Below are 27,982 nucleotides of genomic sequence, written 5' to 3' on the forward strand. Positions count from 1 at the left end.
TTAGTTTTATTCCTGCAAAATGTCTACAAGGAAAAGTAGGAACATGTAGTTGCATTATAAGACATGGAATTGATTTAAGCCCTGTAGGATGTAAAGAAAACAAAATATTTTCTCACAAATAAATGACCCTCAGATCCCTCAGTACAAAAAATACAGTTTTATGCTAAGCATAAGTCATGCACATGTCAGCAAATACACAAAATGCAATTAGGAAGCAATGCACCGGGGACATTTTGAATCAGCATGTTATTTACACACAGCAGCTCTATTTACATTTATACAGTAATCTATGTATAAGCTGACGCTGGCTGTGGTGGTCACATGTTCATGACTGGCGTAAGCTGCAGCAGAGAGCTCTGCTGGGGTCGCATGCCGTTGCTTTTGGAGTGCAACTTCTCCAGGTCCTGCAGAAAGCTCCGCCGTTTCAGGCCCTCCAATATCACCGAGCTGCTGGAGGTGAGGCTCACTCGAGTCCTAATGGGGGAAAAACAGGGGTACAAACAAGGCCATCAGTTCATGTGACATTTTAAAACAATTAGACTAACTGGGTGCTTTGTGTCAGGGGTGTAGGGGGGGGGGGTTCACATGGTGGGATCAGGTGAATTGCACTTAACTTGGGCCACAATGTAGAACTAATGAAGCACAAACAGCAATAAACCCTTTAAGGAATTACCAGGATATACATTTACATTTATTCATTTGGCAGACGCTTTTATCCAAAGCGACTTACATAGGTTACAGTTCTTTACAATGTTATCCATTTATACAGCTGGATATTTTACTGAAGTACCTTGCCCAAGGGTACAGCAGCAGTGTCCCAGCAGGGATTGAACCAGCAACCTTTCGGTTACAAGTCCTGCTCCTTACCCACTATGCTACACTGGTAACTCATGGAAATATGATGACAAGCTACAATAGCAGAATGCTGGTTTTGTGGTGTCAATAACCAGAGGCATTTTCTGTCATTTTAATTTGTTATGATTATTCATCATGTCTTTGATGGGCTATACCTGCTTGACACTTGCCAAAGCAATGAAAGAAACATTATTAGGATGTTAAATTACAGTGTGTTACATGTATTGCTTGTATGAATAAAGCTGATATCTCCAGTTATAAATTAACTTTCAAATGATAAAAACTGTGGTAATTTGACACGTGTCGTTCAGTTTAAATATTGCCAGGAATAGGCAATTATGTAATATGAATTCCACTGATTCCGTAATTGGGCAAAACAAAACAAAGAGAGCCAGGCCAGGAGCAGAATTAGCTAGTCCTGCTAAATCCAGCTGGTTACAGAAATGGCTGAAGGCAGTGCAGTATGTTCAGAGTGGAGATAGTGGAACAGGTTCCTCTGTGCCTTCACACCTAACAGGTAGATTGTCATCACTCAATCCATAGGCAGCCTCTCCATTACTGCACTCCTCGGTTTAAAACTAACAACATCCATCCTCTAAAACAATAATCTATATTGCACAAGGGCATCTCTTGAAGAGCTGAAACCACTTACAGCCACTTATTTTTGCAGGCAAGGTTTGTTGGGGAATTTTTATGAGAAGAGGCAGTATAGATAAAAAGCCTACATTGATAAAGGCGCTATGAATAACTTAAATAAATATGCACAACAAACACTGATGGTGTACCCTCAGCGCTAGGAAAGCCATTTGAAGTCCATGAACTTGCATACTAACCATTACTATCACCATTAGTCTTCCTCAAAGAAAATCTGCTCCCAGTCGGCTGTGAGGAAAAGCATAGTAACAATATCTCTATCTTCTGTATATTTCAGTCACCATCACAGATGTCTGTACAATAAATGCTTGAATGGACAAATAAATAAATCATGCGTGTGTACACACACAAAGGAATAGACTGTGGCAGGGATGTGAAGCAAAGTCATCTGAATGCCCTGTAAACTTGACTGCATGAATACTTATTTACATATTACAATTTATGCAAAAAAAAAACAAATAGCTTTGCAAGCAAAAATACACCAATAATAGGATAGCTCCACACATTTTATATTACTGACAGTACATTATTCTACAAATTCATTGCAATCAAAGACTTGAAGACATCCTTTCTTGAATGATAATTGTGAGCTTGTTGGGGTCACCTGCTACAGCAATTCTCTTCAAACTCTAAGCTCTCTGAAGGTACTCTCAAATTGTTTGGAATTCTCATCAGTGTCCCCAACTTTTTACCACTTTATGACTATTTTTATGATCAGCATATCAGTTATCTTACCAACATCTTTACTTTGTGACAAAGTTTTTTATACTTTGCAGACAGTTAACTCTTATTCTTAAAATTTTCTATACTTAAGTTTTTTTGCACATCGTCTCTGTTTCAAATTAACTAATCTGTATTTGTATTATAAAACCCTACCAATATGTGTCTCTACTCATGACAAAGAGTCACAAAATCCATGATTCAAACTGCTGGAGTCAGACTGCTTGTGACACTTACCTTGGAGAGTCTATCCCGCTGTCTCCTGTGCTGCTGTGATTTTCGACCGTTTCGCCAGTGCTTGTTCCCTCGGGGGCATTCTGGCTGGGGGTGTGAGGGCTGCTGAGATCTTCTAGGTTCCCAAATGACTCCAGCAGACTCTCTTCCACGTTGGGACTGCAGACCCAGTGGGTGGACTTGCCGTCTCCTTCATCGGCAGATTTGTGCAGGGTTTCGGTGTCTGACTCCACTTCACTGGCCTGGCAGTAGTCAAATATGCTGCTTTCTAAAGCTTCGGTAGGCCTTGCATCTAGGTCAGGCTCCTGTGGGCTCTCATGCATAAACTGGGACCCCCACCTGGTGACAATCTCGCTCTGGGAGATCAGGGATTTGCTGGAATGGTGCTGAGAGTTGGGCCCCTGCCACCTGGATTCAGCAGGTTGGTAGGTTCCTAGCATGGGCTCCTGATGCACACCAGTGAAGCTCTCCTCTACCAAAGTGCTGTCCCAGTCCCCCTCACCAGATAAGGACCCGTCATGGTGGACTCTGCCAATCTTGGAGGCCTCGCTACTGTCAGCAGTGGAGTCCTCATTGAGGTAGAGGGAGCTGCAAGCATCCTCATCCTCTACCACCCTCTGATAGAGAGTTTGGTCCTCATCGCTGAAACCATCACTTTCTGTTTGGCTACTGCTTCTAGACATTTGCTTCAGTTTTGTGTTGCTAATTTGCTCATGTGAGGGAACATGATCAAACCTCTGGGTTGTGTCCTCCTTGCTGTCTAGGGGTTGAAAGGGAGGAGAGAGTCTATGTTTGGCAGTAGCTTTGGGCCAGGATGGCAGGACTGCTGCTGTGTTGTAGTGGTAGGTGATTTGGGGTGGCAGTGGATGGGCAGGAAGCTCTGTATCCTTAGTTTGCCTTGTGACATGCCTCAGATCTGATGCACAACCTGTCATCCCCTCATCCTGTAGGATCTTGTGCTTTGGGTCTTTCACCCTCTCCTCTTTTGAACTCCTGTCTCTTGATTTACCTTCTTTGAGGTGTTTAATTTTGTCCTCTATCCTCAGGGTGCTACTGTCTGGGTAACCGGAGCTGTAGTCCCCCAGCTCCTTCACGGGTTTGTTGTCTGGGCTTACGTCTAACCTCAGTCCTCTTTCATCAAGTCCCTCGTAGGATCTGTCATTGCCGGCCGACACCCTCCCGGTTTCATTCGCGGATGATTTTGTACGCGAGGGATCCCAGGACTTTGACCTGTGAGACACCCGCTCCCCACTCTCAACCCCTTGCTGCCTCTCCTCACGCTTTTTTAGGCCTCTATGGCTTGACCCCTGCGTTGTGTCTCTCCCTGATCTTCGCTGGAAGGGATTCTCTATCCTTTTCTTGTACACATTTTTGGCATCCACTGTGGAACAGCCCTCATAAGCTGGATGGTCTGGTTCGTCCTCTGGTATTTCAAGCCTGAGGCGGGATGGAATGTAGTCTGCCTCCAGGTCAGCGGGGCATCCAGAGGTCTTGTTTCTTGCCCTCTGTTTCTCCCTGGAGGAATGTGCCCTTTTCTTGCTGCGGGCAGTTTTGGGTGCAGGCCTCTTGCTGACAACCTTGCTGGAATGGTGCCGCTGCTTGGAGGCAAGGACCTCTGTGGACATGCCCCTGTTGACGCCCTTGTCTGCCCCCTGCTCCTCTAGCTTCTTCATCAGCACGGTGTGGCGCACCAGGTTGTCCACTGTCAGCTCAGGGTTGATGCGCTTGATGATGGCGTGCTCCAGGTCCCGAGGCAGGTTGTTCAGGTCGTCCTCGTCCCGCACAGGCCACTCCGCAGGCGGAAACTGCCCTGAGAATGTGGCATACTCCTTCTTGGGCTTGTCCTTCTTTCCCGCGTTGCGACGAAAGAGGCTAAGGCTGAACTTGCGTCCAGCCTTGTCCTTGTCCTTCTCTTTGTCCTTGCGGCTGGTGGTGGACTTACTCATCTCACTGGGCTGGTAGTCAACGGCTGTCGACGTGGACTGGTGCTGGACAGAGGGCTTGGTGTCACGGGGCCACCTCAGGCTCTTGCCTGTGCATTCACTGATGGACTGGTGGTCCTGGACAGAGGGGGCGGGCCGAGGGGAGAAGCAGCTGCAGGACTTGCAGTGAGCTATGATAGGAGCCTCTGGCGTGGCGTCCATGCAGCTCTCGTTGCTCACCAGGTAAGTGATGGGTGGTGGGGAGGGGGGGTCATTCTCAGAAGAAGCCCACCAGTGCTTGTCCTTGACCACACTGTTGGTGATGAAGTAGGTCTGTGGGGTGACAATGAAGTAACCCTCGCCTGTATGGTAGATCTTCCTCTCCTTGATCAGGGCACCCAGCGCATTGTAGAGGATGTCCTGGGTGGGAATGGTCATTCCTGAAACAGAGAAGTCATCACGGATTAAACCACAGAGTACCACTAAAAGATGCTGACAGGCTAACTCTTTTTAGGTGCATTCCTGCTCAGCAAAAGCACCAAGTCCACCAAAAAAGAGGGAAAAAAGTGCATGTGGAGTGTGTTACCTGGGTGAGCCTTCATCATGTGACTGATCAGGGCCTCCTGGTTGACAGTGACGTGAGCAGCGTTCATGTCAGATATGACTGAGCAGAGAACTTCAGACAGGGGGATGAACTGGGACTGTAATATGGGGGCCATCTGCATCGGAGACAGGTCACCTGGAACATACACACACAAAGGGGGAAAAAATCATTGAAGTGTCTCGCAGTAAGCATCATCAAGTACACACTTTTTCTGAGCTGCTCGGGGGGAGGTATCATGAATCAACACACTGATTCAGTGACCACTATCCAAATAGGACAACTCACAGAAGATGGAATACATCTAATCTGTTGCACACAGATTATTCCCACTTCATTCTGAGTGCATGGCCTTCCCTTTGGGCTTGTTAAGGAAAACTAACAATCAGGGTCAGTTCCATTTTTCAGTAAAAACGCCTCTCCTGACATGTTCAAAATATGAGTGCTACTGAGCAGAATTGCATGGCATTGATTTCCATGCAAGCACCAAATTGATTTTTTGAACTGGGGTTGGCCATAGTATTCCAGTTCTCCTTCAAAACACACCACAGCTCTGTCTCCCGGGGTAACAATTATCACATTTCCTGCTTTGCATTCAGTCTAGCATTGCCATTTACAGAAGGTCTGTGTGCACTGAAACATGTAGAGACATCAGGTCCAATTTGCAGTGGGCCCTTGCATGGGCCACAATAAATAAAAGCTAAGAACACATGCATGTACAATATCGCCAAAGGATTTCGGTGTTCCTGTCTCATGATACACATCCATTACTCACAAAGACATGATCACTGTGCTTTAACATTTCCTGGTAATGCTGTTATGCTGTAATTAAGAATCATGTTTTTACAGTGGTCATTGTAAAAGCACATGATGCACATTTAATGTGAACTGTGTTTTGCTTTTCTGTTCTCATATATCCATCTAATATGTCATGTTCCCTGGATTCCCATACAAAGAGCTATTTTAAAAAGCTTGACTGGATATTTATAGCTTCCATGTGTTGCAGAAGTGGTTGTGTGTTTAGAGCACTGGACAGAGACACAAGGGCCAGGGATCAAATCCAAAGAGCATGGACCTGCAATACTGCAGTACTTTGCTGCAATACTTTCAGTACAGATTACACAACCGTCAGCCTCTAATAAGTCTAAATGTATCTGCTGTCCATAAAAAATGCAAATGTTGACAGCAATTCTGCCCACTAGTAACAACAGATGGTTGACTGTTTTATAAAAAATACACTTGTGTGAAAAAATTAATATAAATGTCAATTCGTACACAGTGCTATTCCTCCAAAAATTCCCCTTAAATTACAATGCCATGTTGCCTCTATAACTAGAAACTAAGACAAGCAAATACGTCAAGAGGCAATGCACGTTTCACTACAAAAAGGCGGGGACCTCTGGGCAAGTCTTTTTGGCTTAAGAATAACTGTATACAGCTGGGCAGGGCCTCTCACTTGAATAATGTGAATGCAGCCTACGAAGCTGAAGCGGGTTTATCTTAAAGGCCAAACCCATAGCCGAAAAACTAGAAAAAAAGACTAACTCTCCTCACTGTGCATTACCTCAGGTCTGTGAGCCGATTATTTCCCTGCTCAGTTCTTAATGTTTAACCACTTAGTTAGTGGACCAAACAGAGCTCTAACTGAATGTGCAGTGGAGTGATTTTAAAAATCCCAGGTAAGTACCTAACGGTCAGACAAAGGGGTTCAGCTGCAACACACGCTCCCATGCCTCCCTCACCTCATAATGCTTAACCAAATACTTTACTGTTCTAAAACACCACCTTTCACTCCCGTGAAGACGGGGTACCCCAGGGCAAGCACTGCCATGCCACACTGATGTCAACCGTCTCCGTCAGGTCTTTGTTGTTGATTTCATTTGATTTTATTTGGTAAGCTTAAAAATACAACATCACCACAACATTGACACCCTACAACTTAAAACCAATTGAGGATAGAGCAAGGAAGTCACAAGATTCACCTCCGTTCCAAGTGCTGAGGAATCAGTGGGTAGGCAGAACAGGTTAACACTTACACTTTGTTTACAAAGAGGATGCATGATGATGGAGGGCAGTTACTCTTACCCATCAATCTGCCATCATAACACCAGGGCACCAGGCTCTGCGTGCTCTAGGCACCGGCAAAGGCTCACAGGAAAAGAAAAATAAACTCTCCATCAAAAGGTGGCCTTGTACAGAGATACGGGCTGCGAGCTGAGTCATGCAGCTCCCTCTCATGCACTTTTAAACAGAGAGGAGACACTTTGCAGGAAACACAGATATATGGAGGGAGTACTGCCACTACCAAAGAGGTTAGAGCTCACAGAGAGAGTTTGTGGTAAGAACTGGAAAAAGACCCAATTTTAAATGATAAGGAAATAACATAAACACTGGCTTCTATGTACCGATGTACTATGCATGTGAACCCAGTTCAGGTTTTGGCTACACTGACATTGTTCCTTCGATCCTGATTTGTGGCAATAAACCATTGTTGTCCGCTCTGAATTCGCTGTCCACAATCACACAATGAGCTTCCTCAATGACCCATGGTTTGGAGGTCCATTATATTAGGTCTAGTAGGTCTAGACCTGGCAAGAACCACAGGACTAAAGAAATGCTAAATATTTACTTTGGGCAAACTGATTCTTGCAGTATGTGAAACCAGAAATGACTTCAGTGCCTTGGAAATCTGACAGAAAAATGTTTGCTTGCAACAAACTGATTTCAAAGCCTGATCTGTAGGCAGGCCAACCTCAGCAAGGCCTACAGATGGCGCTCTTCTGCTGTGCTGTGTAGGCCACCTTGGCAAGTGCACATAGCAACAGACACTGACAAAAGTTTTCACAAAGCATTGGGGGGCCATAGGGGGTGGGATGGAAGGGCGGGGACAGAAGAGTCTCAGGAAAGCAAACAAAAGACATCAATGCCCCTGTCCTCGTCACTGTCCTCACAGGATGTCCTGTTTGATTCCTCTCATTGTGTGTGTGTCTGAGGGAACATGAAAAAGCCTTGGCCGCAGAGATGTGGAAAACAGACCCTACCAATACAATCTGTATGTGCGTGCAGAGAGCAACACACCAATGGCCCCACAGCAGCCACAAGGCCCCGTGCTTCATCTGTGGATATGCATGAGAGGTGCGCGTTAATATTGAACTGGCTACAACAGTCATTTGGTCCATTCCTCCCTTTTTAAATGACTCCTCGATGGTGAATTTTGCTTGACTGTATTTTAACTGGGTTGGAAAATGTGATTGCTCTGAATGAGGATCAAATTAAAGACTCAGTTTTGCCCTTCGGCCAACCACACTACTGACCTTGTGTGTCTTTTTATTATTTATTCTTCTTCTAGCCTTAATACAGCCTACAATGTTCAAGCTACAGACACCAAACCAACACCAAATCGACCAACTTGTTCACCACTGGAGTGCTTGTACTTTTATTATTTTACACTTTTATACTTGTAAAGATATTTTAAAAATCACTCAAAAATTTACCCCCTTTATAAAGTATAGGAACGAACAGCAGGAGGATTTCACTCCCGGCTTTGAACAATATGTTTTTTACACAGCTGTACCTCCTTGAATTCTGGCTCTAGGGGCATAATTAATTATACATCAAAATGTAGGAAAAATTGTGTGCAGATTCTGACGATGCCTGTGATGAACGGTCTTTGAGTTATGAGCCTAAATAGTTGAGGAGTTCAGCCACTGCACTTAAGTCACATGCCCGTGTCAGACACAGAGGGAGGGTGGATAAGAAGGCACATGGCAACTCCAATAATGATATTAACCTTTTCATGCGCACGGTTATTAATGCAAACATGCAAATACACATTGCATTGTCTTCAGGAAATGCACAAAAATCTAGTTATGTGTGATTTCTGAGATGTGATTGGCTTCATGAAACAAATATGTTCAAAAAAAAATCAAAATAGTCAACCAATTAAGTAAAAAAAATACCCTGTGGTTTATGACTGACGCTAGCAAAACACAAAAACCCAAAAACCAAGCATGTAATTTATCTGTCCCTCTCCAGACCATAAGTCTTCATAATTTATAATGCTATTCACCCTTTGCCAGATGTTCCCTCTTTCCTGAACTGGATCATACCTCCAATATGCATCTTGTTGAGTATACAGTGAGTATGGTATTCTACAGGAGTACAATTGTTTTAATTTTGGTCTATGAGGATTTTCTATACATAGTCTGACTGGTATGACTGCTTAGCAATGTATAGAGGGTCAAAAGGACTGAAAACAAAAACGTGGACAAAAGATCCCTTCATTTCCATTTGAAAAGTACTGCAAGGGTAGAGTATACATGTGTGTGTAACAGAGAGATGCTTCTTGCCCCAGAAACAGGTGGGAACAGCTCCGCAGGCCCCCAGATTAGGCTTTTTAATTCCTTTGGATATTAGCGGGCATGACTGCTATTTGGGGATCACTCTTATAACTCTCCTCTCCCCAGGGGCAGAGGGCTCTATTGCTCGCTGTAACATGACACGGTGCAACGGACATTAAGGGCTTTGTTGCGTACAGAATGAGCGCCCTCCTGGGCGCCATGGCAACGGTGCATTGTGCCAGAAGCGGGGCAGGGTATTGGTGGCAGAGGAAAGAAAGTACCCCGGCCAACACGGGTAGTGCTGAGAGCAGAGTCACAGTCCTGACCTGGGAGCACTTCAGTCTAAATGCTTCAATTACCGTACTGCTGGTAGTATTTGTGCACTCTTGACTGCGAGTGAATTGGCTCTGCGTGGCATTTAATTTATGACCTGAGTGGAGGGAAAACAGCCTCCATCTTACAAACAATTTGGGAATGCAAAAGACAAAAGAGTGGCTATGTGTAGGTCTATAGGTTTGAGAGACAATCTTGCATCATAAAGATAATGCTGTGGAATCTGCTTCACATGGATTGCACATGTGGTTGATGGGTATTCATAAAACTCCTCCTTTCCCTCCTGCCTGTCAGAGAAAGTGGTAAATGAATCTAGCAACTCTGTATCTTATCCCCTAGGACAGGAAAACTCATTCTTTACAAATCTGATCCCACCCATTAAATTGCAGAAGTCATCTTTTATGAGGGATGAACCCTAGATACCCTGTTTATCCGCTGAGATTACAGTTAAGGCAGGCATTGACCAATAGCCCGGTCCACGTGGAAAAGGCCTTAAATGATTTCAATTTTGGCTGTACACTCAGTAGGGTGTTGAGAAGGACAGAGATGTGAGTTAAGGGATTAGCACTCTGGGGAGGAAAGGATAGCCTCAGACAAGCCAATATTGGACCGCTGTCTCTCAGCGGGAACAACACACAGACTTGACTTTCTTTTTTATAGACTTGAATGGTAAATACTGCAGATGACAAAAATTCATATAGCTATAACTCAAATTAAATATTTTCACAGCTCAGAGGATATGTGGTGTTTCTTTACACATACGTGGTACATTTAAACCAATCAACACCTAACACAAAGTCAGTGTAGGGCAGTGTATGAATGAATAAATCCATTCTTGTCTTGTTTGTGCACATGTTGCACAACTGCAAAATCCCAAATCAGTTTTTTCAAGGGGGATTAGCTCTTCCAAAGTTCCTGTGAGTTTGATAAGAATTCTTTTCTTAGGTATTATAACATGGTCACACTGGCTCAGCCCAAACATGTCTCCCTATTGACACCCAGCCCTGAAACCAAACTGCAATTTCCCTTACATTTGATTTACAATGAATGCAAGTGTTCTGGCTTTTTCCCAATGTAAACACAATTATTTTCATGAACATATTGGTGATCACTGAACTTGAAATAAACTGTGACATGTGCATATGGCTGTAGGGTCAAAGTTGAGGGCAAATGTTGTTTGTGTCTAGATGCCTGTCACTGCACCAGAGACTATTTAATAAAGTTATTCCTAGTCCAGATAAAGGTTTCCAGTCACCACTGAAACCAATAAGAAATCTGAGTCATGGAGTCTTAGCTCAAAAAACAAGGGGACGCTCCCATTCTGTGTTGTGAGGGTGCTGGCCAATGTACCCCACACAAAAAATGTAAGGAGTAAAATTACCAAAAATCAAAGCATTTGTGTTTAGAAGAACTAGCTTCAAGCACAAGCACAGCCACAGCAAAAAAAAGAAGTGAAGCTGTTAACCTGCCACACACCTGTATTTAACAAACCCATTGGTTACACAGGTGTCGTTAAATAATGCCTGGTCCACATAAATAATCACACAGACTATTACACAGAGAATGGATATCACAGTTGTTTTGAACAGAGCTGATTGAATCAGATATGGCAAGTGTGAATTGTTGATTCAGACAAAGATTCATCTCACATTTACCCAAACACTAAACAGTTAACGTTACAATTAAACACTTGTTTGCTCATTTGCTCAGTTTTTGAGGGACACTGTGTAGAGTATTGGGAGTCCTGTGCAATCAGGAGCTTCTTCCCCTTGCTACCTGACCTGTCTATCTTCCCCAAAGGGTCGTTGTCAGCCTCTGGGCCTGCGCTTTCCTCACGATGTAAACAGGTTGGGGTTATTGGAATCATACTCCTCAGATTTAAAATCCCAGATTGCCGCGTGCGTTCATGTGAGGGTGATCCCGCCCAAGTCACGGGGATGCCGTTTCGTGGGCTCTGATTGCATTACGGGCCTGTAACACAGAGCTGGGTAAGGACAGTCGATGATGAAGAGGCCGACCAAACTCAGGTTCTGAGCTGCTCTACAGGACAACCCTCAGTGCTTGTAATTTCACATCCTACACATTCCATACAAGTTTATTCACCTGTAACCAATTTACTGTGGAAAAACTGAGGGAGAGCACTACGCCTGAGGGTACATATCTGTCCACCCCAGATTCCAACTACCTCCTCCACAGCTCTATGCGATAACCCCAACACTACACGATAACCAGCTCAACAGAGAAATCTCACTGTACTCTGAGAGATGCTACTTGCAGGCAATTCACACAGATTGCATTAGATTACATTACAATCATTTAGAAGATGCTCTTACAGAGAGCAACTTCCAGCACAAGAAGAACAGAAGTGCATCCATCCAAGTTATATGAGATATAAGAGGATATATAAGAGTGTCAGGCTAGCTAGGAACATTCCCAGATAAGTGAGTGTGAGCACAACACCATTCAAACATCACAAGTTAACTTGCTAGTGCTAGTGTCTAGTGCTAATCTGAAACTAGACAGCCTGGAAAACTATGGGAAGTCACACGCATACACTGCCATATATCTCAATGTCACTAAATCACAAATTCCATAACACAGCAATACTTTAAGTAAATAAGAAGCAAGTCATACTAGAACAAGTTCTGTACACTGGTTCTGTGGTAGTTATTTGAATTAGTGCTGGTGAATCACATGCTCAATTGAAAATTGTAATGTTACCAGCTGACAAGAACTTGCTTTATTTTATCAAATCTTAACCATCTGACGGTGTGAGCTCATCTTGTGTTGAAGGTTGTGGTCGGAAATGATAGTCTTAGAGAAACCATACTAGTGTACATGCTACACATCCACTGTGCTTTCCTCTCTTCCTTTTCTGGGGAGGGAGTGACATTTTTAATAATCTGACCCCTTCAATGGCTGTTTCTTTCGGTACATTCAGACCACACCTCTGCAAGCTGAGATGTTTGTCTGCATTATCAGACCATGGCCTGGCACGTTTCAATGCCCCCTTTATTGGAGTTAGACCAATGGGCTTTGGCCTTCCTGTAGATGGACCACTGAAGCAATTAACATGGGAGGGACTCTGGACTCAGCATGGGCGTGTCTGTCTGGTGAGGGCCCAGCTTCATACCCGCCCTTCAGGCACAACAGCCCACTCTGTGTGCTAATGACCACAGCCCAGGTCCTCGTCACATTAGGGCCGTCCCTGTGTTCCTCTTCGCATCTAAAAACAGGGCTCCCATTGGGACCTGCCTTGCAAGCCCCCTCCCCAGCGGGTGAACAGCTGACGCCATCAGCTGGGGGGAGGAGGGAAAACAAATGGGGCGCCTGTGCTGGAAGATAAGAGCGTCTGCTAAATGCATGTAATGCCTGTGAAGGGAGGGGAGGGGCCCCCAGCGAGCCGCCCAAAAGAGAGGGGTCATGACCAGGGCGCCTCGGCTGTCATGAGGCCCCCCTGAAAAGTTTCCTTGTGCCCCAGGCCCAGAGGGTCTGGGAGGTGTGGGCTCCCAGCATGATTCAGGTTCCGGAGTCAAAAGGAGAGGCGCACCTGGGGACATGAAGAGGGGACGCACATGCCTTTCAGGGGCTTTGATCACCATTGGTCTTTGGATTCACCGCTAGTCTGATGAGGGGATCCAGTGTACAGTGCAGAACATTGCTCTGTCTGTTTGGGGGAAAGAGGCTGATTTCATAGTTCACAGTACTCTACCTACTCTATGAAGTCTAACTTTCAGCTCCTTAAATCTTACACAGATAGACATTAAACTGAGGTCCTAACTCCATTTTACAATGAAACTGAAATTCCAAAAAGTCTCACACAACAAAAAGTTAACTGGTGTTATAAATGTAATGACGTATTAGTTATACGTAATTTTATTGCAAAAATAAAATTCCCATTACACCTCCAGGCTTCGTACATGTTAATAAATATGTTCATTTATTTGAATACCAGAAAGTAAACTAATATTTCTCTCACTGGAGAGCTACGCTAATGAAGGCTATCAGAGTAAAAAGAGAGGTCTGTTTCGAGTGTTTCTGAACAGAAGCCATGTCCCACTGCTAGTTATTTTGGTGACCTGCTAATTGCTTTAGCCTGTAAGGTTCTCAGCTCTAGCGGAGAGAATCCCCGCAGAACCCTGCCAATCTCCCAGAAGGTGGGCCCTCAGGTGTGAGTGATGGGATTAGCAAAAGGCCAAGGGGCTATACAATGTTCTCACAACATTTCTACAATGTTCTCACAACGTTCCTCACATTCCGCAACCGATCACCACAGAAGAATGGAGGCCGCATGTGTCTCTCACACTCTGGCTGACTGGTCAGCTGCTCTGTTATCAGAACTGGCATGTAACAGTCATGTAACCTGCAGACCAGGGCACTGCTTCTTAAAGTATACAGCTATCTGTGGGTCCTGGACTTATTGTGGGTTGTAATCATATACACAGATAGACATACAGAAGCAGATGGTAACACTACTTCACTTTCAAAAAAAAAGCTTTTTAAAGAACTGAATCCTAGGTTGCCAACACTTGGCTGCAGTTCAGCTCTTCCCTAATAAGTAAATACTGAGCATGCTGTCATGCCTGTGTAATTGTGTATAAGACAACTGACACAGTTTGAGGCTTTTGGTCCTGCAAGGCTTAGGTTGGGTACCTTAAGCCAGGCAAACATGGCATGTAAAGCCTGAGACAGAGCACTTCCAATGAGGCCTGTTAGTCTTTCCTTTAACTGATGACAGGCATAATCTCTGAGCTGTCCCACCCCCAGCCTGTGCTGCCTGACACTATTTTCTGGCGTGCTTTATCAGGTCTTCCCCATCTCCTCGGCTCCCGGGAGGAACCCCTCCACGAGCGACTCCCTGTCTTTCAGGAAACCATGGAGCCAAGCTTTAGAAAGGATGTTATCAGCACTGAGCCGCCCACACACGACTCAGCAAGATTATACACAACAGATTGGGGTGTAGCGCTCCTGAGCAGCCTGGCTTCAGAGCCATGGTGAGGAACAGCTGTAGCATTCTCACCACAACCAGCACTACTGGCTGGTCACTACAGGTCTCCTCAGGGCCCCCTCCAGTTCTGCCATTGGCGCCGCTGGCCACGCCCTCTGCCATGTTTGCTCAGAGGGGTTTATGGGAGTCGGTTCCTTTGAGCACCGCAGAGCAGACAGATGTGGTCAGGGCTGTAAAATGGGGCCGTAAACCTGAAAGGAGCGCTTTCTCTGTTGGCCAAGACTTACGCATCTCTGCCTCTCGGCTTCAGAAGAAACACAATACACCTGGAGGCGTCAGAGTGGGAGAGAGTTTGGGCTCTTATCGCTAAAGGCTTTTAAACGTGTTTGTTTTTTGTCCTTTATTTAATGTCCAAAGCTTTCAAATAAAAAAGACTTTATTCAGAAATCTAACTAGGAGTGGGTGTTGAGTGTAATGGTGCCAAGGGGAGAGGGGGGGTGCGTGAGTGAATGTAAATGTGAGACGTGCCAAGAATCAATATGCTAACAGGGACACGTACCAGCTACTTCATGCAGACCCTGGCATAGCACCTCACTCTTCACAATGAACCAAATCTGCACTGACCCCTTAGATGAATAATGATGGATACTCTCTACACACCACATGAATGACTGAGGCTAGCACTGCATTGTCTGATAAAGAGTTTCTCTGTTTATGCTCCATTGTGGTTCAGTCAGCAATCCACCTTAATCTTGCTCATGGTGTTTCATTTGGCCTTTGCCGCTGTTTAGTACGGCCGTTCCACATGTGTTTGACTTGACTGAGAATATTCTCAAAGAGAATAGTAGTCCACAGACACTGTCGCCCTGGGCTACTTGGGCGATGCATGGTTCAATTAAAAACAACAGTGGACAAAATCTATGAAAAAAAGATTTAAACACTCCAAGGGCATGTGACATGAGCTAAAATAAAAAATAATTACTACACTAGGAATGAAAAGCTGAGCTGCTTAGTGGCTGGGCAGAGTCAGACTGGGAGTACTTTTTAATGGTGACTGTTGTACAGAGTGGTCAGAAGGTCCTGATTTTTTAGCACGAAAACTTTGGATAAACAATCTTTATACAATCCATTTGCTTCTACATTGAGCAACTTGCAGTACGGTACAAGGGAAACGCATACACACGTGTGCGCACGCAGACACACACGCACAGGTGCACACATGTGCACACACATACACATGCACACACATATACAGAGCCCCTCCTGAACCCAAAATTCACTAAAACCAATGCAGCAGACCTCCAACTTGCCTGTGTCACAAAAACAACATTCACACAGTCCAGTCATTTCTGTGCTGAGCAACCCGAGGCATGTTAAGAAAGGGCGAACACAAACACATAACCGGAGCCCTTATGATTACTTAACAATTATCCTGGATTTCAGGACTTCAGCTCAGTGCAGGCCCTGAATAAATACTCCAGCAGGATCCTGGTGTTTACGGTCCCCACGCATCCAAGTTTAAACATTAAATGGCAGTCCTGAGTGGGGTACAAAGACCAATATTTTGACTGGGTTCTTATCTTGGTGGCAGAACAAAAGGAATGGCAGTGCTGGCATATTCGCATGCATTCCAGCATCTGGGAGAATGGCTTATTTTACAGCGATTTCACAACATAAATAGCAATAGTTAAAGGCTCTTGAAAGTGGCTGGAAGACACAGCAGATCGTGTTCACAGAGCTGCAGGGGGCACATGGCATCCCAGTTAAGTGCAACACTCGCACTTACACTTGGGATAGATCCAGCATTTCACACAGGAGTGAACTGGACCCCCACACAAACAGGGACAGTACCACAGAGCACCTTGGTCCTACAGAGACTTATAGCACTCCCAATGCCCTGCATTCTGAGCCGTTCCAGATTTTACTAAGAGCCAGCTGGGCTACTGTGCAGAAGCCACCAACGCTCACACACGCCATCTCCTAGTAAGAGTTGAAAGGCCTCAAACTGCTGGGAACTGGCAGAGCTATAATACAAGTGCATTATAATTTAATATATTTGCTTTAAATAAATGCATACAGGTCAGTCCATGTACTGGAATAACCTTGCGCCACAGCACAGACAGACCCATATGTATTTATCTGAAGAAAACATATTAAATTATAATGCACTTCTATTATATTATAATGTAATATATATGCAAGGGTATACAAAAGAAAAGGACAACACAATCCGGTGCTTTTTCTTTCTTGTATACAGTATAACATTAGCATACCACTCTGAGACCTGCAGAGGCTCAGATTTCAGTACAAAGAAAGGCCTCTTTGCAACCCCTGCTCACACTTTCAATGGTGTAGGTGGGGACCAGGCAGAGGGGCAGAGTGTAGTCTTTGCTCTGGAACAAAGACCACATGTTACACAAATGGCTGGCAGAACACCAGGGAGCGTCACAGAACATTTGTTCCCTCAAAAGGATTTGTTATTAAGGCAAACATCGAATGAGCAGGGACAGAACCCTGGGCCACTTCCTCTGTAATACTGGATATGAAAGGTGTAGCGTATCAGGGAAAAATCACTTTATCAGATCGTAACAGTTCAACACCAGCCAGCGAGCTTGAAAATGAAAACAAAAACCCCTGAAATGTGATTGTCACCATCTTCCTAAGGACAGAACCTGATGAAATAAATTGCTGGTCTCCCTACACTGTTATAATGTGGGTAAAATTGCATCACACCGTGCAATTATCAAAATTAATGACTCCAGTTGCAACAGACTAGCCCCCTGTGTCTCTGCTCCAGGTTCTTGTCATACTGAATTCAGCATTCAGAAAGAGACCTTCGCCCTAGACACACCTTATCTATGATGCTGAATACCATGCACTCTGGATTTGTTCGGCCAGAAATCCACAACAGGATATCCTAACATTCAAAAGATTATCTCTAGTTTCCATGTTATCAGTGCACACTCCTATCTTTAAGATGTGAATGCTTATTCTGAGATTTTCAGACTGAGGTGCACAGTTTGTTCACCATGAATTGCCACAAATCCATGGCATCACCATCAAAGTGCACATTACCTTTCATGGAACAATTTCAACATCTGATTGGACGAAGTCCCTGTCACTCACATATTTAACTGAAAAACAGGTAGTTACCAATACTGGTCGAGGAAATGGTGAGGAGATACACTCCCTTCAGAAAGGCGGTTTATAAGCTGGAGTGGGAATCCCATTTCCCCTCTTTTTCAGCCAATATGAGGGTGGTGGAATGTCAGAGGGTACGATTTCACAGGAAAGGTTCGAGATGTTTAGACGTCACGGGTGTGCTCCAAGCCGCAGCCCCACCCAAAGGCTCTGTCTCCGAATTAGACTTTGTGTTTATGGCACTCCCACCATCTAATCAAGACAGATGTTGGTAATTTCTCCAAGATGAAGCCCATTTCCTTCTAAACAACCTCAACTGGTTTGTTTGAAAGCCTTGACTTGGAAGAGGCTATCCATTTCATTCAAGATAACAGCCATACCAGCTAAGCCATCCCTTTGAATAAGCACATGAGTATCGTAATGTCTCCACATGCTATTCAAAAATATTAGGCCTACAGGTAAGAAAATATGCACAGTATTATTACAGGAAGTGAAAAATTACACTTCATCAGGGAGACACACAGTACATAAAAATGATTACGGTTTTACCCGTCTTAATGTACTGTCTCATAAGACAAAAACACTGCAAATAGTGAGCATACAAGCAAAAGTAGATAAATGCTTTTCTAATAGCCCCTTATCTGGTGCCCTGACCGCTGTTCATAGATTAGGTGTGAGGTGTGCTGCTGTTGGTGTTTGTGTTGGCAGCAGTTGGCGGACGGTGAACTCCAGAGCCGGGTTCATAAATGTGCTCTTTAGACTGAGTGGAGGGTGAGCTTCCTGTGGAGTGGGAAACAGGACTCTGGAAATGGCTGTGCCGTGTTTGCGAACAGAGGTCAAGCTCGTGAATTGAGGGTGGGCTCTCTCTTCCCATGTGGACTGATGAAAGCCTCCTCACATAGAACTGAGTGCCAGGGAACAGCACGCGCGCGCACACACACACACGCACGCACTCACACGCATTCATACTCAGACACAGACAGACACACCCATACACACACATATATGCATACATACATACATACACAGACATAGCCATACACACACACACACACACACACAAAAAGGCATTCATGCATATACATGCACGCACACGTTCATAAACACACATGCACACACGCACACACTAACACAGATACTTCTAGACTGCAACTTTTACCCACGAGTATGGGGAAACATAACCAGCATTGATGGATTAAGTTATTAATTGGACGAGTCAGGCAGAGGAAGTGTGCATTTCAAACTCTGCCAGCAAGTGCGGTCATGAAAAGGACCCCACAGTCCGAGAGTACCCCTTCAACAACACAGCAACCCTCCCACACTTCAGCCACATCACACACAGCCACTTTCCACTTTAATCACCGCCAAACAGCAGCAGGCGGAGCAGCCTGCAGCCGAGGGCTTTCAGGCACAAATGAGGAGCAAAATGACCGTGGTTGTGTTTGGTAATTGTCTGAATTGACTGGGGGAGGAGGTGGGGGTTTCAGGATAATTGGGACTCACAGGGAGTTTTCATTTGAAAATCTGAAATTGAAAGAGGCAGGGAGAAAGGCACGCGCTCTGAGGTTAAGGGGGTGTGTGGTGGTGGGGTGGGGGGCCAATGCTCGCCAGTGTGGCCCTTGCAAGATCCAACACCGAAAAGAAAGCTCCTCCATCCCCCATTGCTCTGCAGGGTTGACAGGATGGTTCAGTACAATACGGAGGGATAACAGTGGGGGCCAATCACTGAAAAAACAGAAGATACAACTTGAAAGACAAGGTGCAGAACAGATTTTGGGTGTCTGGTTACTTCCCTAGATATTCTGACAGGTTTTTTTTCTTTAGAAACATGATACCGGCCAGATTATCTGAATAACCCCAGTCTCCTTTTCTAAATAAAGCTAACCGCATGGACGTCAGTTCAGTTACCTTGGCTCAGATTGGTCTGTGATCCAGTGGGAAAAAAAACATGTTTTAAGAAAAAAAAAACATAAAAGAGCTCACCTACAGACTCATATAAAATCTAGAGTTCAACATGGTTTTGAATACAATACATTGTGGTCTAGAGCTGGTATTATTCTTGACATAAAAATACCAAATCTAGTAACAATGATTATGTTTGTGCCAACATAACATGTGAACGTACTGCTCGATGTGAGAGGCAATGCAAACCCCGCTCTTTGCAGAGGCACAAAGACACCTTGGTCCTGTGCAGCTCATCCAATTTATTAAGTACTTTATTAAGGCTGATTCTCTGCCCCAAACAAGCAACTTTGATTCAAATCAAAGCCAGTGCTGGGACCCATTTCTCTAACTTTCTTTCCCAGGTTGACGATGGGGCATCAAAGTTACAACTTTTTGTGGATCAGTATGCAAAAAAGCAAAAGAGTAAGAAAGTCATTCATGTGCAACCCTACCAATATGGAAAATTACAATTCAGTAGAGATAAATGTCCATACAAAATGTAAAGACTGCAAATGAGGTTGTTATTGTGGTACTTTTATTTGGCCTAGAGTCTGATGAAGGGCTCACACCTGGCTGTGGGCTGCAGTTGTTGACCCCACTTGTGGACATCATACACAGGGAAAGGAAAGGGGGAGATGGGATGGAAGAGAGATACTGTTAACAGCTGACGCAGAAAGGAGCTGTTCAGTGTAATTTTTACAGTCAAGGATATTTGTCTCGGTTTGGTTAATTGCATAGGGATTGTCTGAAAATTATTCTCCCAAATCTTCATGTTGAACTCCAATTGTTGGAGTTGGATAGGGAAACTTTGTCTGGGAAATGCCTGGTTGCTTTCTAAGCACTGGTACTGGACAGTGGAGACATCTGTGTGGCCTCCTAGAGCCTTATCCAAAACGAGAGTCACTGCTGTACCTCATGGCTCACTGCAAGCTTTCGGCCAGGGCCTGGATGGGTGTCCTTAACAGGTCCAGGTGTGCTCAACAGACAGAACGATATGACCCTGTTGCACATCTGAGCCTCTGTCAGCAAGTTCCCCCCTCTCCCTAACCCATTGAACCTCTTGTCTCCCAAGTGTTTAGGGTTTTAGGAGCATTAGTGAGCTTCTGCTTTTGTACCTCTCATTCCTACATTCCTATTGGTCAAAGATGTGCTCACTCAATTTCCTTCGCTGGATTTCATGCATGTCCAATTTCCACCCGCCATCGAAAGCTGTCTTACAGCTCCCTTATTTGGAAAAAAGGGTGTTTACGTCACCATAACAACGGTTTCTAGTAACCCTGCTCTTAGTGGAGACCAGCTTTTTTCTTTTTGTTGTGATGTGACTCTTGGCTCATATAGGAAGCAGGTCATTATGGGAGTTTTACAGTACACAGTCTGTGTTAGCAGATCTCTGCTGCATTTCACTTCCAGCTGCCAGCTGCACCGTGAGCCACCCTGCTACTGTTTTTCCATTCTACACGCTTGAGTTTAAATAAAAAGTGACATTTTGCAGTAGTATTTTAAAAACACACTTCATGAGGCAGTCAACATTCTGACAAGCTACTGTCTACAAAGTGAAAAAGGCTTTTTAACGCAAAAACATTCTGACATCACTGCTGACATTATTCCACTTGACAAGAAGTGAACTTGGAAGAAAACAATCACATAAAATATTACAAAACACCAACAAACCGTGACTGTGCATGAAGAACACACATCTTAGGCCTTTATTTAATGCGCCCAGTGATGACCCTTGCGAAGGACAGTAACCTCTGGGAGGAGGGGGGATGGGTGGAATGGAACTCACTGCATGGGGACGCCAGTATGCTGGTGGCTGTATGGGGTGATTGCAGGGTGGGGGGGCTGCCACAATGATTGCACGATGATGATCAAATCTCAGTGACTCCCTTTTGCCAATCCTTCCTCCACATTCACCCCTGTGAAGGAGCAGAGCAGGAAAACGCAACCCATTGTCTCTGACTTTCCACCCTGTGATTTCGGAATGGGGAAATGCCTCCCGTCCAACAGCAGGGGAGATAAAAACAAGCAGATGCCTGACAGTTTACATAAATGCCTCACCTTCCTTACCACCTACCAACCATCATCAACACCCTTCCCTCAACATTCATTTTGTTACAAATGTTCAAAATCGCAATTGTTTTAAACAGATTTTCAAATACAGGCTTGCACATATTTCTTAAGAAGCCGAGGATACCCAGAAAATCATCTTCTCTGTAATGACACTTGAGAGGTCGATTGTGCTGGATCAGCTGCGTGACACCAAACACCCAATTACAACACAGAGCGGCCCCACATCAATATTTCACCCCCTGCAGCCACATTTGGTCTATTTTCAGCACCATCCCAAATTATTTAATAATGCAGAGGCAGTGAACAGATACGGCAGCCCAAGGCTCCCGTTTCACCTGTATGGACAAGTTGGAAAACAAACCCTGTGACAAAACGGCTCTCATCCTGTGCGGCACAGGAATGAGAGCCGGAAATGATGGGCAAACTTCAAGCACAACATCCCAAGAACAGGAGATAATGAAAAACTGAGAAAAGAGCAACAAAGGCTTGGAATCCAGGCAGTACTGCATTCCATGCACCAGACTTGAGCAAACCCTCTTCAACTTACACTAAAGCAGGCATCTGGGTTTCCCTGACACTTCCATACTTTAACAGAAACCAAGGATATTAACATTTCATATCAGCACTGGCCTTTATGCCTAACAGGTAACAAGTAGGCCCGAGCTGGACAGGACGGACACACAGAGGTCACTCTCTATTGTATAAATCATTTATGGTATAAAAGCCCTGCCACTCATCTCCCACTTAATAGTGAAGCCTCCACACACTAAGAGCCCAGCCAGGCCCCACTAGAACTCCTGAAGGAATTGTGAGAGGTTCATTATCCCATTGAGCGAGTCACTTTGGACATAGTGGCACACTTGAGACGCCCTGAAAGTCTCAACAGCAAAATTTTGGGGGGTCTCTGGAAAAATCTTTTAAAAATTATTTGTCACTTGCAGTTGTCACTAAAAAGGTCTTTTAACCCTTAAAGCCCAACAGACGCAGCCTGCGTCCAAATTCACATCCCTTCTTCTCGGTTGAATCGCTCACGAAGTATTCATCTCTAACGATGCTAGATGCAAGTGTTGGCAAGAAAAATAATTTACATCAAATTTAATCACAGTTACAATCTGCATACAGCTCTGCGTCCATCTCCACTCCCATTACTCTTGTTTGAATTACTCATGAACTCGTCATTGGATAGATATGGAACACATATCACAAGAAAGAGCCGAACCGGAGCTTTGTAATGATGCTAGTCACATATTTGTACATACCGAAGTAATCACGTTATGAAGACAGATCAAACTTCTGCAAAGTAATATCTTTACTAATTTCTTCCCCCATTTTCACACTCCTGCTTCTTGGTTGAATAAGTCACGAAGTCCCTATCGCTTCACAACGATAAATAAACAGCAGAACAGAACTGCCTTTGCAATGATACTAGTTGTTTCTCTGTGCGACAAAGCGTTGTTGAGTAATCCAGTTTTGAAATCACAGAAAATTTCTGCATTGTCTCCAACATAGGGCTGACATTACATCCCACTTTGTATGAAAAATAAACACAAAATAATGTATTTGCTTTTCATTGCAATGATTCAAAAGTTGTGGTCAAAAGAAATGCGCAGGTGTTTCTCCTGGGAAACTCCCGTAATTTACATGGCAAACTTTATTATGAATAATCGTCATACACAGATACATAAATTTTGTATGTTTGTCTGATGTTACCCAAGTTGCCAGATTGTCTATGAAACACAATCTACAGACACAATCCACACACTACATACAATTATTAATTTAGGCTACTATCCACAACCCCCCCACACCCACCGCCAAAAAACCTCCTGTATTTTGAAACCTATATGTTGGCAAGTAGGGGGTATACCATTGCCACCGGGTATTTTGCACTGTGCTTGTAACCGAAAGGTTGCTGGTTCGAGTCCTTCCTGCAGCACAACTGCTGTAGTGCTGGGCAAGGTACTTAACCCAGAATTACCTCAGTAAATATCCAGCTGTATAAATGGGTAACATGTATAACTGTAACTTATGTAACTTGCTTTGGATAAGATCATGTGTGAAATGACAACAATGTAATGTAATGTAAAAGATCTGACTTTATTCAGCAGTATACTGTCTGTAAAATCTAAGCATGTTGGTGGGATTGCAGAATGCACCTCAGCATCTTGCACAGATATCTACCTCCTGCCAGAGCAGAGTTTACAGATGACAAAATAAGATCACAAATCACTGAAAATTGACCTGCAAAAACCAATTTCAAAAAATCTATTAATATGAAGAGATCCATCAAAGAGCCAGATGAGGGCGTGTTCAGGACCCAGCCGCCAGGGCAAAGTCAAGGCCTCTCTTCTCCTTTGCCTGTGTGATGAAAATGAGCCCAGAACCAGGCATGAAATAGGAGGCCATCAATCCCAGTGGCGGCGGGCTGTTGAGCAGCCAGGGAACGGGGGTGGTAATTGAGCTCAACATGGAGCGCAGTTGGGACAGGCAGTAAAAGGAGGTGACACCATGCCGTGGCACCTACACCCCATCACTGCGGAGGAGAGGCACAGATGAAAGCCTCGGGAGATGTGTTGTCTGGCTTTAGGGGAGTGGCCAGGGGCGGGTGGGAGGGTGAGAGGAAGCCTTCCACACCACCCCACCCCCACATCCCTCTGTGTGGTCTCCCCTCCTGCATTCCTCAGGTTTACACCCTCACACACCCCACCAGGGTCAGCGTTCACCTTGCGAAACGCAGGACACAAGGAGCACACAGCAGGTCTGACACATGGGGCCCTGCACTCTGTGTGAGTAAAAGCTGCCCGCGTCAGAGAGCCACCCACAAGGGCGGGGAGTTCCGCCATGATAAAATGCTATCAGGGCCAGTGGGGGTAGATTTAGGGTCACGCCCAATTCTTCAAAAGTCACTTCTAGATGTAAATTCAATTCCTTGCAGCAGCTGGTGCAAGCAATGTTTTTATTTTAAGCACAACAATTTTCAACTATAATCTGTGTCTCTCAGTCAAGGATGTGACAAGCTTTTTCCTTTCCTGCTCAGTATGTCTAGGCTATATCATTATAAGTGTACCTAATTATCCTTTCTCATGCTGAAACAATGATTAGTTATTTGGTACAAACTTGATTCCATACTATGTAACCAACAGTCTCAGACCCGCTTATTCTCCACCCAATGGGAATGATCTGCTACAGTGTCACTACAGATTTGCAAAACTGCTGGAAAGTGTCAAGTTTACACCAATCCCAGGCTTGGCGGTTGTGCATTCTGTCACAGACACTGACAAACGCAGACCTGTTGGCTAGACAGATTGCAGCGGTTAGGGATCACCAAGCTGAGTGTTCCCCACAGAGCCTTTGGCAACCATGTGAAGAACAGGAAGCGCTGGGGTGACACCCTTAACAGCAGAGCAGTGTCTGGTAATCATGACCCAGAACTGACTGGACATGGTCAAAAAAAGACCCCTGCAAAATTAAGAGCTGCTTCAATAGCTGCTCCTTTAATGGCAACGTTCAGATACGTACAAAAAGTTGGCTTATAATAACTACAAAATAACTAGCCTACAATCTACCATTAGCTCTTAATCCAGGGAGCTATCTGGCCAGATTCAGGAGGCTACTTAGTTAGCCATGTTCCCAGCTAGTTTTGGAGTTAATAATGTTTGGTGGCAGGCGTGACTGGCAGTCTTTGCCAACCTCAATATGTTTGAGGTCAGCACAGTCGACACTGAAGACCACTGAAAATCAAACACAACAGCTAAAGGCCTGTCAGTGACATTTATATGCCATGTTACATACATCTATATTGAAACTTTTGGGAAGGGGGTGCACTTATGGAATGCTCATATGCCTACTTTGTTAACCAAGGTATACCTAGACTTCATTTATTGATAAAAAATAAAATTCTGAACTAGTCGGCATGCCCCCAAATTTTGTTCTGATAAGAGATACATATGGGCTTTTTGGGGGACTTGTGGTTCATATTTTACATGCATTCTTTCTATAGGGCTACGGACATTCCGAACTTGATTTTTAAATCCAGAAAAGCGCTGGGGAAAATGCGGTAATTATGTCAGAGCCCGAATTCACTTCCCCTGTCTGTGTGTATATTTTTGCTACGTCTCACAGCGCCAGACAGCACAGGAATTTTACCGGTGATTCAACGAGGGACAATAACATCGACAAGAGTTGGAATAAGATCAACAAAGTTCAAATGGTTTGAGATAGCCGAAAGCAAAGCTCAAAACACGAGACTGTACATTTTGAGCAAGTAGCCTAAACATTGCAGTTACGTACGTATGTAGTTCTTTTAATAACGACCAAAATCACCTTTAACTTTCAATCCGGGAAAATGGAAACTCATGACAAAGCTAGAAAATATTTGGGCGTACCAAAGAAGTCCAAATATTTATAAATTGCCAATAAAATAACGTGTGTGTGTGTGTGTGTGTGTGTGTGTGTGTGTGTGTGTTTTTTTATTCTGCCGGGGTGAAAAAACAATGACATTATTATTACTGTCATGAGGCACTAAATGAAGTTAGAATGAAAATGAAATGAATGCTCCCAAATGTTCCCGAACCCCCTAATTAGAAAGTAAACATGTAGTGACAAGCGGGCATGATACAATTATGTAGGCAACACACAGTAACCCTTTAAATCTTGAGCAAAATAGCTAGCGTCTAGTGTTTAATCAGATTTAATGTCCCCATGAAATTGTTAGATAAGCGTTACTTCATCAGAATTTGCACAAGAACCCCTTGGAACAGGTAAACCGACTGTGTAGAAAAATGCTTATTCCAATTCCAATAATTCTGAAGCGAGGTTGTGATTCTGTGTGCCACCAACCACACCACCAACTGGGCAACTACTTGCGGTGTACGTACGCTGTCTGAATGTCCGAGAGGTGGCGAACCAAATCCACCAACAAAAGTTAAATGTACCAATGTCAGCTTTGAAAACTGCACTTCAAAGCACTCAGAACACGAATTAACGCCTGGATCCATGACATCGGTTAAACACTCAGTTCAAGGGGATTTGACATGCAATTAGTTTTTGAGATCATAAAACAAAACTGCAGACTGCCAAAGATCAATTATAAAAGCTCGTGTGGTTTGTGTGTATTTCAAAGTATGGCGCATGCAGTCTTTCAAAAAACGGCTGCGCAGGTTGGACAAGTCTTACACCTGCAGAATGAGCTTTTTCGCCGAGTGTTAACAGCACTTGAAAAGACGTACACAAACACATAAAACCGCAGACAGTGCTGGAACTCACGTCCTTGTCATTTCACGTGTTTATTATTTTACTACGCTTTTATCTAGGCGGAATGCGAAGTGCAATGTAAACAGTGTTTGCACCGCAGTTTCCACGCATTTCCTTACTTGCGAGCAGTCAACAACTTTGCGTTGGATCATGTTTCACGGAACAAGGAGCAAAAGAGTTTGCTCCTTTGCTTTCCTCCAAAGCCGCTACCTAGCTGCTATGCTGATATACGCGACAGAGCATGCTGAATTACAGTAAATATACCTTATACACATTTCGTAACTTTAAGCTAAAGTATGCCTATGGAAAACGAAACAAGAGAACGAAATTCTCATTAAAAGACGTACCCACAGCTCTGATGACAAATCCTCTTGGAGACCTCAGTGCCCGGCGCATCCACGCTTCCCTAAGCACTTCCAGATTGTTAGCATTCCCTTGGACAAGAAGGACAAAATTCTCCATCCAACCTTGGAAATGGACTTCGGCCATGGCTTTGACCAGCCTCTTATTCCAAAAGCTTCTCAGGTTCTGCGCTTTAAAATCCGCGAATATCTCCTGGCCGCTCGAGCTGGCGGCATTGTGTTTGCCCCCGCCGGCTCTCGAGCTCTCCTCGTCCCTGCCGAAGACCAGCGCGAGGGACGCCGCAGACAGTTGCACAACTCGTTGCTGCTGGGACATGATCTTGATACGTTCACCTCCAAAAAAGAAAAGTCATAGCATAGATCTTCGTAAGCGGACTGTCCCCTCCAGTAGATTATGGGATGGGTTGTTGCTTTACCTTCCTGCTGAAACCTACAGTTCATTACATTCCTCTGGACTGCTACACAGGCTAACCTGTAGTGTAAATGCCTAGATAGTTTCTCCTCGCTTCCAAGGTAACCGGCGGTGACGGTGGCAGAAGGGGCGGTTGAGAGGGAAATCAGCCACTTGAGACAGACCAATAAAACTACTTCACTCGATAGAGGCG

At 44.5% G+C, this 27,982-nt stretch overlaps 1 protein-coding gene across 1 annotated transcript; it reads right to left on the reverse strand.

Annotated features, from left to right (window-relative positions):
- Positions 1 to 84: 84 nt before the first annotated feature.
- On the reverse strand, positions 85 to 27,849 carry stox1 (storkhead box 1). The gene is made up of 4 exons (XM_036546905.1): positions 27,363 to 27,849; positions 4,972 to 5,124; positions 2,467 to 4,825; positions 85 to 474 (listed from the first exon to the last, which is right to left on the reverse strand). Exons 1-4 carry the CDS (start codon positions 27,691 to 27,693, stop codon positions 318 to 320), a joined length of 3,000 nt encoding a protein of 999 aa, XP_036402798.1. The 5' UTR covers positions 27,694 to 27,849; the 3' UTR covers positions 85 to 317.
- Between the last annotated feature and the right edge of the window lie 133 nt (positions 27,850 to 27,982).

Source organism: Megalops cyprinoides, chromosome 15 (genome assembly GCF_013368585.1).
Source record: "Megalops cyprinoides isolate fMegCyp1 chromosome 15, fMegCyp1.pri, whole genome shotgun sequence".
In the NCBI taxonomy this organism is placed as follows: Eukaryota; Metazoa; Chordata; class Actinopteri; order Elopiformes; family Megalopidae; genus Megalops; species Megalops cyprinoides.

What these genes read in the sequence shown, in the direction of transcription:
- stox1 (XM_036546905.1), bottom strand. Translation starts at nt 27,693, where the DNA reads ATGTCCCAGCAGCAACGAGTTGTGCAACTGTCTGCGGCGTCCCTCGCG. An exon ending in ATTTGTCATCAGAGCTGTGG is followed by an intron (nt 5,125 to 27,362) that starts GTACGTCTTTTA and finishes TGTATGTTCCAG; the next exon opens with GTGACCTGTCTCCGATGCAG. An exon ending in CATGATGAAGGCTCACCCAG is followed by an intron (nt 4,826 to 4,971) that starts GTAACACACTCC and finishes TCTCTGTTTCAG; the next exon opens with GAATGACCATTCCCACCCAG.